This window comes from Amaranthus tricolor, chromosome 16 (genome assembly GCF_026212465.1).
Source record: "Amaranthus tricolor cultivar Red isolate AtriRed21 chromosome 16, ASM2621246v1, whole genome shotgun sequence".
NCBI classification, from domain to species: Eukaryota; Viridiplantae; Streptophyta; class Magnoliopsida; order Caryophyllales; family Amaranthaceae; genus Amaranthus; species Amaranthus tricolor.
The window spans coordinates 3,975,001-3,987,885 of record NC_080062.1 but is presented as its reverse complement, the minus strand read 5'-3'; the positions used below and the strand labels follow the sequence as shown (position 1 = coordinate 3,987,885).

The window sequence follows — 12,885 nt, the reverse complement described above, 5'->3', positions numbered from 1 at the left end:
GCTCCTCATGCTCCTTTTTGCTTCTCGAGTAGATAAGGATGTCGTCTATAAAGACAACCACAAACTTATCGAGGTACTCCTTGAAACATCTTTGCATAAGGTCCATAAACGCCGCAGGTGCATTTGTTAATCCAAAAGGCATAACGACAAACTCATAGTGACCATACCGAGTTCTAAATGCAGTCTTCTGGATATCTGACTCAGCTATTCTCAATTGATGATACCCTGACCTAAGATCAATCTTGGAAAAGACCTCTGCACCTCTTAATTGATCAAAAAGATCATCAATGCGCGGTAAAGGATATCGGTTCTTTACTGTTACCTTATTCAATTCTCGATAATCAATGCACAGTCTCATCGTACCATCTTTCTTCTTGACGAACAAAACTGGTGCACCCCATGGAGACACGCTGGGTCTTATGTATCCTTTTTTCAAGAGCTCATCTAATTGCTTCTTTAGCTCGGCCATTTCCGCAGGAGCCATGCGATAAGGTACCTTAGAGATTGGTGTGACTCCAGACATCAAATCGATGTGAAAGTCGACCACTCTCTTAGGTGGTAAGCCACATAAATCCTCAGGAAAAACATCACTGTACTCTGTAACAACAGGGATACTCTTCAAGTCCTGCTTTTCTCCTTCACTTTCTGCCAAAATATAACATAAATACCCAAGTTCCTCTGAATAACCCTCTATTGAACTGTTACAAAGTGAGAACAACCTCTGACTTGGTTTAAGCTCTCTACCTTTGAAAATTACACAACTTTCATCCACAGACTTCAAACTTACTATTCTTCTTCGACAATCAACCTTAGCACTATAGGCTTTTAACCAATCCATACCCAAAATGACATCATATTCACACAACTCAAATTCTACTAGATCCGCGATTAAAATTTGGGGAGAAATCTCAATAGGGCAGTTTTTATAGAGTTTATTACAAGAAAATTGGGATCCATCAGAGATTCCGACTTTTAAATTTATGCTTACAAAACTAAGGGGAAATTTTACTTTTTGAAGAAATTTATGTGAAATAAAAGAATAATCGGCACCGGTATCGAATAAAACATAAGCTAATTGATTGCAAACTTTAAGAACACCAGAAATGACATTACCTTGAGGTTCACGTTCATCAGGAAACTCGGATTGACTTCCCATAGCGTACATTCGACCTACCACCCTCTGATTGTTATTAAACTTTCCTCCTTTATTTCCAAGTGGAATTTTATTTGGATTACCTCCCTTAGGACAGTCCCTAGTAATGTGACCTGGTTGACCACAAGTAAAACACAACCTTTTACCCTGACAATCCTCTCCATAATGTTTTTGACTACACTTGGGACACACCCAGATTTCTTTCTTCTGTTGTCTGGTCAAGTCTCTACTCCAGGTTTGTTTAACACTGGATTTCTGGTATTGATATTTGGGGCCCTCGGTTTTCAATTTCTTAGATGGGTACACTACTTGTTTCCCCCTCTCTCGGCTCAACCTATCTTTCTTTTCCTGAACTCTCTCTTGTTCTAAAGCACTGTCAAATAAATCCTGGAAGTCCCGGTACTTCGTAACATACTTCTGCAAGTTCAGATTTAGCCCTTCAAAGAACCTCGAGGCTTTCATTCGATCATTTGCAACGAAATCAGGCGCAAACCTAGATAATTCCATGAATTTGGCTGAGTATTCTAAAACTGACATTTTCTCTTGTGATAGAGTGAGAAATTCACCCTCCTTTCTCCTTTGAAGGGAGATAGGATAAAATCTAGTCCTTAATCTTACCAAAAACTCTTCCCAGGTTATCCTAATGTTGTACCCTTCAGCCTTCACGGTTTTCCACCACATATTTGCAGTGTCCTCAAGATAGAATGAACCAATCTTGACCATCAGATCCCCCGGACAGTTAACAACCTCTAGAACCTTCTCTATCTGGTCAATCCAGTTTTCTAGCTTAACCGGGTCAGATTCCCCATTGTAAAATGGTGGTCTATGCCCTCCAAGCCTTCTAAACAATTCACTTTCTTGGTCCAGTTCACTCTTACGATTCTGATCCTCCAGAATTTTGAGTAACCTTTCATTTGTCGCCTCCAACCTTCTATATTGAGAATCCATACTACAGCCTTCAACCTCAATAGATAATTGTCGACCACGGCCTCTAGGCATAGCGTTTATCTATTCACAGAAGGAAAGATAGAAATCACTTACGAACTCTACTCATAACATGATAGCGTAAACTTTACACTTTACTATTAATGGTTTAGTGTGCCTGGTCAAACTTACTTATACACATTGTTCACTCCTTCTCGTTTTATATATATATATTATTATTTTTTTTTTTTTATACATGACATGTAAATAATCACACAATATTTCACATAAAATCAAGTAAATCCACCAATCAAGATTCAAACGAAAAATTCCCAAATTAACTTTAATATCCTTTAAAACTCCTTTCACCAAACTTCAAAGCTCCAAATTCATAATCCAGACTTAACTCTCGGCCTTCGGCCTGACTTTTACTAAAAGAGGATTTACAACATGTAAGGAAACTTCAAGATTTCCTTAGCCCATAAAAAACGCTACACATCACACATACAATACATAGTCACATTAATACCATCCGATTCTCAGAGGTTACACCCTAAGACACGACTACCGTGCTCTCTCGAATTTTCGAAATTCATTTATTTTATTTTCAAAAGTTTTGTACTCGAATATGAGGATTCGAGTACTCCAGAAACAACCAGGCTCTGATACCAATTGAAACAGCCCAAACCAGCGTAAACAATATAATAATATTGTCTACAAAGCACAGCGGAAGACTTATATAAGCCTGGGCTGAATCCGACCTGTGGCCCGATAGCCACAGCAACCAATATCAAAGCATTTTTTTAAAAAAAACTTTACATAGCTGTAATACAATTAATTACAAACCAGTTATAGACTAAGTTAATACATTATAAAATATCTAAATTCTTTTAAAATTTTTACAACACATGATTTGTCAAAATATCATGATAAGTTAACTTTCAAAAAAAAAAAAACGATGTCCTCGCTATCGCAACATCTTACACAAAATAAACAGCACATCCATCCACACTAAGGTTGGCAACCTGAAAGTGGATCTATCCCCCATAAGAGATAGGTCCATAAAAAAAAAAAGGAAATAAAACTGTCAACAATTGAATTGTTGAGTAACCCACAAACTAATACATTTATAAACAAGTCCAAGTTCTTTTAAATGACCGTCTGATTTTGACATAAATACGGTTATGAACCTTTAGTTCATAACGAATTAAAATACGGCTATTACTTTATAAGTCAATGGCGAAACCATACGGCAAATGAGAAATATGATATCATTTGCGAAACAAACAAAACTTTATATACCAAACGTATTTATTCAAAACTCATATTAAATCAATAATTTAACAGCATTTTAAAACGTGGGAATATATGGACCGTCAGGAAGTAGGCTTGATCTAAATCCTGAGAACACGGGTGATCGTCATCACCGAAAATACGGTTCTTGCAAGAACGAAACGGGATCGGGGGCTCGAGACCGATCCGAATAACCATTACCTATTATCAAGCTATAGGATTTCACAATAATCCGGATATAAATATCCGTTGCCAATTCCCAAAAACGGACATTTTTCCATGTCGAACATTTCAATATAAAACAAAACAATAATTCAATTGATTTTCTTTGAGATCAACAATATTTCAAGACTCGTATTTTATAAATTAGTAACATACAAAACATGCTTTTGTAATCTCATTAGATAAATACAATATTAACATATATTTTTTTTAAATCAAATATAAACATGATTAATTTTTATTAAAAATCACTTAATAATATTATTACGTAAACAAAGCAATCAAACCAATATTTTTCCATCATCATTTGAACATAAAAATACTGAAATTAGCTTAAAAGATATTAGATGTTTGTAGGTTACCTTAGATAATTACAATAATTGATGTTTGTAGGCTTGACGTTTGTAGGAATTAACTTATATTTTGGAAATAAATTTTTCTGATTTTTTTTTCCTTCCCTTTCTTTTTTTTTTTTTTTTAACCCATGGCATGCATTTAAATAGGCCAAGATTTTTGTTATTTTATTATTTTTCCTTATTCTTCATGGGCAAGAAAAATTAAAGTGATAAGGATAAGAACTTATATTAACATGCCATCTAAAAAAATTAGGATAAGGCTAGATAGGAATTATGCCACCTAATTTAGTCTTTGCCGCCAACTTCCAGATTTTTAGATTTATTATTTTTTATTATTATTATTATTTTTTTTTTTTTATTTTATATATATTTTTATATTTAATCATAAATTAATATAGGAAATAAAAACATTAAGTCATTGTAAGAAATCTAGCTATTCATTAAAATATGAGATGTGTAATACACCCATATTTTTCGTCGTATAATTTATTTGGTCCCTACAATAATAAAACTAACCTAAAAATCGTAGTAAAATTTTACTGTTTAGAATGACAAATTCATTTTACGTATTAAAATAATAAATTTTTAACAAAGACGTTTTATAACTGTTTCACCAGAATATGCTCCTCTTCTTCTATCCAGCAGTATACTTACTAACCTCCTTATTATGTTACGGTGAATCTTCTTCATTGACTCTTAAAAAATCAAACAGGTCTAATTCATCAAGTAATTCATGTCCAGTCCGAATAATAGGTGGATCTCTTTTCTCAACAAGGCCTGATCCGAAATTTATTCTATTTCTCCTGTAAGGATGACTTCTATCTAAAAACCTTCTATGACAGTCAAACCAACACATCTTCTTGCTATGCGTAAGGTAGAAGGCTTGTGAATCATCCATGCATTAAGGGAAAGCATATCGGCCCACAGTACTCCACCTAGACAACATCGAATAAGCTGGAAAGTCATTGATCATCCACATTAAAGCTGCTCGCAGTTGGAAATTCTCCTTTCTTGACACATCAAATGTACAAATCCCCTCCTCCACAACATATTTAGCTCTTGTATTAGTGGTTGAAGATATAAGTCAATGTTGTGCTTTGGATTACTCGGCTCAGGGACAATCACGGTCAAGAATATATACGGCTTCTTCATGCACATCCATGGCGGAAGATTGTATGGTGTGACAATGACAGGCCACGATGAATACTGTTGACCCGAACTTCCAAAGGGGTTAAAACCATCTGTACACAGACCAAGCCGCACGTTTCGAGTCTCCATTGCAAAGTCTGGATGCATGTCGTTTAATGCCAACCACGCTTCAGCATCGGATGGATGAATCATCTCTCCATCTTTAGTGCGGTGCTCTGCATGCCACCTCATATGCCTAGCTGTTGCCTCTGAAGCATACAATCTTTGTAATTTGGGGCCCAGAGGGAAATAATGAAATTGTTTCCGCGAAACCTTATCACCTTTATTGTTCCTTCTCCATCTAGAAGTTTCACAAATATAACAGCAAGTTGCATTCGCATTATTCCCCCAATATATCATACATCTGTTAGGACAACAATCTATCTTCTCAATGGGTAATCCAAGGGCAGCTATTTGTTTTTTCGTTTCATAGAAGTTGTTTACCATCATATTCTCTTCTGGTAACACTTCGTTCACAATAGCACAAATATCGTCGTAACACCTCTTAGTGAGACGATGGTCTGTCTTCAGTTTGTAAGTCAAGCAATAATAGACATCTTGGTGTGATTTTTATAACCTTCAAATAAAGGACTATTTACAGAATTTAACATTTCAAAGAACTGTCAACACTGAGGGTTTAGATATTCGTCAACGTGTACCAATGGTTCATTATCTACTGATACTACATCATACTGGGAGGGAAGAAACTGATGGTAAGTGTCTGGAAATACACTAGCTACTGCATCATGCACCATCTGTGAGTATGGATTTGGATTGTTTGACGATTGCTCTCCCACTACCGCTACAACATCAGATGTTGTGCCTACCTCTGTGTTTTGATGATATTCCCACTCATAGTAATTTTCAACAAACTCCCTTCTCATTAGATGTTCTTTTATTTCATCTGGTTCCTTATAACAATAATTTTTACACTTTTTACAAGGACATCTAATCTCAGAACTCATGCTATTTGTATGAGCAAAATCTAAAAACTCTTCCAACCCTCTCATAAATCTTAAACTAAACTTTTCACTTTTTCGTCGGTTGTACATCCAACTTCTTTCTTGCCTAAAATTCATTTTTATCACCTATATATAATATAATAATATAATTATTCAACTGATTAATAGAGTAAGTTAATGACAATAAAAATATATAAAACAATTCTTGAAAATAACAATATATGATAATAATATAATTATTCTAATAGCAATTATTAAAGCAAATTAATGACAATAAAAATAAAATATAAAATAATAAAAAAATATAAAAAAAACTCATGTAAATAACAAAGGAAATAAAATATGTACTAATTAAATAATAAAATTAAATCAAATTAATGACAATAAAAATTAAATATAAATAATAAAAATAAATAAAACAACTCATGTGAATATAAAAAACAAGCTACATAATAGAATAAGTAAATCACTAACCTCTCTTAATTCTTTGGTTTCCGAAATATACACTCCATAACAATTATGCGTCTTATTTATACAAAATATGGCGACAACACAGCGATTACAAACCTATCGCCATTTTTCAAATTCAAATTCCAAAAATACGGACGAACAATGGCGACCAAAGGGCTACTAATCTAGCCGTCGCCCACTTAGGTTTGGCGACGAAATGGCAACCTCCATGCCCGTCGTCCTGTATGCGCAAAAGATTAAAATAAAAACAAAAAAACATACTGCCGCTGGCGACTAACTGGCGACCAGTTTGCTCGTTGCCAATAACTTTTTCCACCTAGCGACCAATTGTGCTCCTCACCTTGCCGTCGCCCTCGTTTACCACTGACGACCAACACTTTCCCTCACTTTTTTCCATAGCTATTTCAATAGTTATTTGTAGTGGATGTCATACAAAATTTTTATGCATCTGTATAGGGTAATCATGTTTACTTGGTGTATTTTACAATTATTTTGCGTTATTGTTAAATGGTAGGAAATTGGAAAATTGAAAATATAATAGGATTTTATAATAGAATAATTAGAAATAGGAAAAAGTATATAAAGAGCAAAAGTGCACATCTCATGTTCAAAAATACGAATAAAATAAATTTATTGAACCAAATTAAATGAAAAATATGTTTAATTCATTCTTCTAGACAAATAACAATTTGAGATTTCAAGCATCTAGTATTCTCCTCCAACTTCCATGAAAGTTGTCTAATTGGTAGTTGATAGAAAAATAGATATATTGGTATTTAAGGGAAAGGTGGAAAAAAAAAGGGTGAGTGAGAATAAAAAAGAAAATTTGGCTGATAGGAGTAGTATCTTCAAGGAATTTTCCTAGATTCAATTAGGCCAACAAGCACATATCCTGACGTTTTATCAACATAAATTCGATTAGGCCAACACTCATTAACTTAAGTTTTTAGTTGAGTTAAATTATTAATATGTTATCAAAAGACAACGTTGACAAGAGATCAAGGGTTTGCGGGCCACACTTCTAGTGTGTTAGAGTTAAAGGTGTTGATTTCAGGTCATTGGGTTGATTTCGGGTTAAAAGTTTTGGGTCGGTTTATAATCGGGTCTTGTGTCCACATTGATTTTTATATATTTTAAATTCATTTTGAAGTCGGGTCAAGTCAATTTTGATTACAAGGTCGGGTAAATATCAGTTCGTCGAGTTTGTTTTGGACACCTCTAGTTAGAATATATAACATATTTTATATGCCTCAACCACCGGTCTAAACTTTTTAATTGAGTTGGTTACTTAACACCGATTTAAAGAAATAAATTTTAACATTCCTCACTTTTATAGTACAAGTTTTTTTAGAAAAATATTATTGAAACGGATCGGAATAGACGCAAAGAGATTTGCAAACAATTAGGCATAACTGTTGAGTGTGATCATAAAACATTGCAGAAATTTTACATAAATTACCATAAAATATCTAAAATAAAAAAAAAAAAGCATTATTACATAATATAAGCCTGCCTTATTCAAGTTTCATTATTTTGTTCTCCTAAAGCATTGGAGCTGATACTTTGACACTTCGAACTTCAAAACCCAAATCTCTTGCAAGAAATCATCAGTCATTATTGTTGAACTTGATTACACCCAAAAGTTCCAAAATCTTTTTTTTTTTTTTTTTTTTTGGGTTGTATCAAAGAATCTCCAAAGAATCTTGTCTATCCAATGAGAATAATCAAAAGGAATCCAACATTAAAGATTCTTTGGGTACCTTTTTTTTTTTTAAAGTAAGAAATAATCTTATAATTTAGTGATTAGCATTTAGGTAGGTCTTTAGGAGGTGGAATAATAGACTGATTTGGACCATCACCATCCTTTACTAAAAATGCCATCTTTAATCCCCATGAAGTGTGTACCTCTAGATGACAATGCATGAACCAAACACCTGCGTGCATTATTTCAACGTTTTTTTATATCTTTTTTTAAAACAAACTATTATTCAATCCAATAACTTTAACTCTTTAAGGAGCAATATCCACTGAAGTAAAGTCAAGAAAAAAAAATTTAGAAAAATATATGTGAGGAATAATATATAATCAAACCAAACTTGAATAATAAGTCGCAAGAGTAGACTGTAAATATGGGTTAGTTGTAAAGGTTAGGCCCTTGCCAGCCCCTACACGTAGCTTGTTGCGGGTTGATGGTTATTGACTTGTTTGACAACGACCTTTTTTAGCTCCTAAGTTAGTTGTTTGATGCAATTGTTACTAAAATGTTTTGTAAAAATTAATTGTTGATTGTTTATTAGAGGAAAAAGAGGTTAAAAAACAATTTGGTTTAAAAGTCAATAATTTAGCTAGCAAAACCTTTTTTTTTGTTTTACTTTTTGACAAACTAAAAGCCAAAAACCAGCAATCAAAAAGTCATTTGACAAACTCACTTAAAATCAATTCCTGAAAATAATAGATAACATATGCAAACCTGAATGAAACATTTACTTTATATTTAATTCGAGTACTTATTGTTTAATTATTCGTCCTAAAATTAATTATACTAATATCAGCTATTTATAATTTTTAATTATACTGCATTAGATAACACGAGAATACCTGGATTATCAGCTCGAAATCTAATAGCAGTCCATCCACCAGTAGGTACATCAATGGTGTTCCTTTCAACTGGATCCACAAGATTAAAGTTCATAGGATCCTTATTAGCATCATAATTCCCAATCCCCATTCCAACAACAAAGAAATTGGTTCCATGCAAGTGAACTGGATGGCTTTCAGGTGCAATGATGCTAGTGTCTTGTAACACAACTTGTACACTAGAATTATAAGGCAAACTATAAACCTTAGTACCATTTAACGTGCCTAAACCGCCTGTAAAATTTGCTACAGTGTAGTTAAAAGTCGTAATAGGGTTAGCTGGAAAATCATCGGTAAAAACTCCGTTTATTTTATAATAATGAGCTTGGAGTAATCCGATAGTCGGCATAACAAATGTGATATTGTTAAGTGTACCCACGAGTTTATTACCGTTTAGACATGTTGCACAAGGGTTAACCCCAACACCCATGGTCATAAAAAGGGAATGATCAATGGTTAAAGGGACATTTACAGGGTATTTTTTCGAATTTAAACTGCGGAGAGAATTTATAAATTTTAGTTGAGATTGTGTAGCGTTTATAAGTGGCATTGAGGTGAGGGCGAGAGGTGAGCCAAGGTGGCCTCCCTTGTAACGCAAGAGACCGTAATTTGTTATGTTATCAACTGCTACAGGTGCGTCCATGAACGAGGACATAGCAATTAAATATTTCCCTGAAGGGGATTGATCCGTCTTAAGAAGAACATTAGTAGTTTGACCGGGAGTTATGTAGACGGTTTCCGTAGTGAAGGGTTTCGTGTAACTTGCATCAACTTCTACTACCACAAATTTGTGACTAGCGATTTTAAAGAAAATCTCGTCATTGATTGCAGCATTGACAATACGTAACAAATAAGTCTTGTTATGATCAACATGTAACGTGTATGTACCTGTACAAATATGAATGAATCATTAAAAATTAATTAAGTTAAATATTTTAAATAATTTATGTTGTAAGATAAATAAATGTGTTAGTTAAAACTTATAATATTAGGTATTACGTACCCTTAGAAGAGACTGAACAACCTCGAACAGGTCCTGTGTAACCATTCATTGTATGTGCATCAGACACATTTGGTGGCATACCAGATTGTGTAGCTTGATTAATTATTGCTTCTGTGTCTGCTTTCCACCATTCCCCTGCGATATAAAGCAGATCCACAAATAAATATTTAATAATTTTTAAAAAAATACATCTATTACAATACTATTCTATACTTTTAGTTTTTAGTATAGGAAATTTTTTTATTAAGACCGTCTTACCTTAAGATGTACAACTTAATATAAGTTGGTCCAATTTTAATCTATTAAAAAAATACAGTTTAGATTTAGTTTTGTACTATTTTTTTCTAAATATAAATGATTTAGGCTGTTTGTATGAGACCGTTTCACCGTGAAACAGTCTCATACAAGACTTGTTTGTATCCTACTTAACTATGTAATTTAGTTAATTTATAGACCGATAAAATGAAATACAAATTAAAAGTGATGGATAAACAATGAAAAAACAAATTGACATATTAGTCATAATGTAATTAATAATATAAGATGTGTATACAAATAAATAGTAATGAAAAATAATAAAATAATGTATTCTTACCTAACACAATAATTTTTTCCTTGGCAGGCTTTGGAAAAGGATATGGGGTGCCTTTCTGAGGCAAAATAACAATGGCTCCATGTAGAGTTGATCTTAACCAAGATATATGTGCGTGCCATAAAAGTGTGCCCCTTTGCCCTGTCACGGTGAAGTTGTAAAGATAGCTTTGACCAGGCTGTATCGGACATTGTGTTATATAGGCTGGACCATCTGACCATCCTGTTCTGAGTTGTCGAATACCATGCCTATAAAATACGTATAAAATTTGTTAATAAAATTAATATTATAAATTTTTATTGGTGATCCCTCGTGTTTTGATACCAAAGATTTTTAATTCTTTGGTTTCGGAATATATAGATTATTATATGGTTTATTAAATCATGTATAGTTCTTATTCATGTGAAGTTGTACATAATATTTGCTACTAAAAGTCAATATGTCGGAAAAAAAACCTCTTTATTATTGTTATCACTAACAAGGTTATTTAACGGCATTGAGATCGATAATGAAATGTTTAACTTAGAGTCTTACCAATGTATAGTGACATTGCTATTGATGTTATTGATGACATTGATAAGAACATTATCACCTTCTCTAGCACGAAGGGTTGGTCCTGGGAATTTGCCATTGACTGTTGCAATGGACTTGGTGGAACAAAGCTTTGTATAGTTCTTCATGACCACCTACATATATGACAAGTTAATATGTAATTTATGAATCACAAACAATTTAACTCTTACATGGCCCCTTATGCATGGACTACATACTATAGGGTTTTATATTTTTATATTTATGCTCGCTCTGTCTATATATTTTTTTGGTTTGTCCAAGTTAATTGCTTTATTTATTTATTAGAAAAATTATATACTAATCGAATTTAAATTAATATTTTCAAACCTAAAACTTTTTATTAACATATCTTTGAGAAATATTTTTATGAAAAGAGGATAATCAATTTCAAAGACACATAAAGCTGTTTTGTATTTTGAGATTAATGATTCAAATTTTGAATTAAGTTGGTTAGGGCACAAAAATTGCTCAAGATCAACTTTACATTCCTACTACCAACTTCAATTAAGGTTTTTCTACTTAGAATGTCTTTATTTTTAAGGTGCTTTAGCCAACAATATAAACATGACTCAAATACATGCGTGTGAATCGAGAGTCATAAGCTAATCTCGAAGTCGAATACTTTTTATTTCACTCTTACGACAATAATTCTATTTTCACGTCTATACTTAAAAAAATAAATTACTCCCTCATACCTTTACATATATATCTATAAGGAATTCCCCAATCTTACCCAATAAAAAAAATTCATGCGTGTAAATAATCACGTACCTTGAAGGTGTAATGCCTAACCACAGCCTCTGAAAATGTTGGAAACAACAAAATTAAAACAAAAGCTCGAATCCAAGCTTCCATTATTAATTATTCTCTTTCTATCTTTAATATTTATCAATTTTGTAATTACAATCTTCTTGAATTAAATATTTATTCCTTGGCTGATTTATATAATATATATGTATATATATTTATATTATATATATGTTTGTTCCTTGTGATTTTATAATAGTCCAAAAATCAATAAATCGAACACTTAATAAGTATGGAATGCATGGTGTCGTTCTACAACACCAAAGATGACTAGAAATGAGATGCAATGTCATTTTACTTGGGTAGGTAAATGAATTGCCATTCATATTGTTGATTATAGTTGTTGTTTGTTTTTCCACCATTGAAGCTTTCTTGCATGTTACATAAAGTTGCTACATATCCATATGTTTCATTGCAGATTTTCATACTGTTTTTACGGTATGAGACTTACTTATTAGTCTCTCTATCTCTTAAAATTTGTACCATTTGACAAAAAAATCTGATATATATTGGTTGAAGGGGCAAATTCAAAGGGACAAACAGTATCTATATACTACTAATATTTCTTCTTCTAGTTGTTACTTGTTAGATAATATAACATATTATATGGAGCCTCAACTATTAGTTTAAGTTTTTAGTTACATTGGTTCCTTGACATAGTATCAGAGCTAGCGTGACAAGCTTTCACGGGTTTGAATCTCAAC

The 12,885-nt window shown here is 32.8% G+C and overlaps 1 protein-coding gene across 1 annotated transcript; it reads right to left on the bottom strand.

The window, feature by feature from the left end:
* Positions 1 to 7,951: 7,951 nt before the first annotated feature.
* Positions 7,952 to 12,294, bottom strand: LOC130803006 (laccase-22-like). The gene is made up of 6 exons (XM_057667148.1): positions 12,146 to 12,294; positions 11,336 to 11,487; positions 10,805 to 11,049; positions 10,210 to 10,344; positions 9,168 to 10,094; positions 7,952 to 8,503 (listed from the first exon to the last, which is right to left on the bottom strand). The coding sequence occupies exons 1-6, from the start codon at positions 12,227 to 12,229 to the stop codon at positions 8,373 to 8,375; spliced, it is 1,674 nt and encodes a 557-aa protein (XP_057523131.1). The 5' UTR covers positions 12,230 to 12,294; the 3' UTR covers positions 7,952 to 8,372.
* Positions 12,295 to 12,885: the final 591 nt, after the last annotated feature.

What these genes read in the sequence shown, in the direction of transcription:
- LOC130803006 (XM_057667148.1), bottom strand. Translation starts at nt 12,229, where the DNA reads ATGGAAGCTTGGATTCGAGCTTTTGTTTTAATTTTGTTGTTTCCAACA. An exon ending in AGCAATGTCACTATACATTG is followed by an intron (nt 11,050 to 11,335) that starts GTAAGACTCTAA and finishes CGTATTTTATAG; the next exon opens with GCATGGTATTCGACAACTCA. An exon ending in ATTTCGAGCTGATAATCCAG is followed by an intron (nt 8,504 to 9,167) that starts GTATTCTCGTGT and finishes TAATGCACGCAG; the next exon opens with GTGTTTGGTTCATGCATTGT.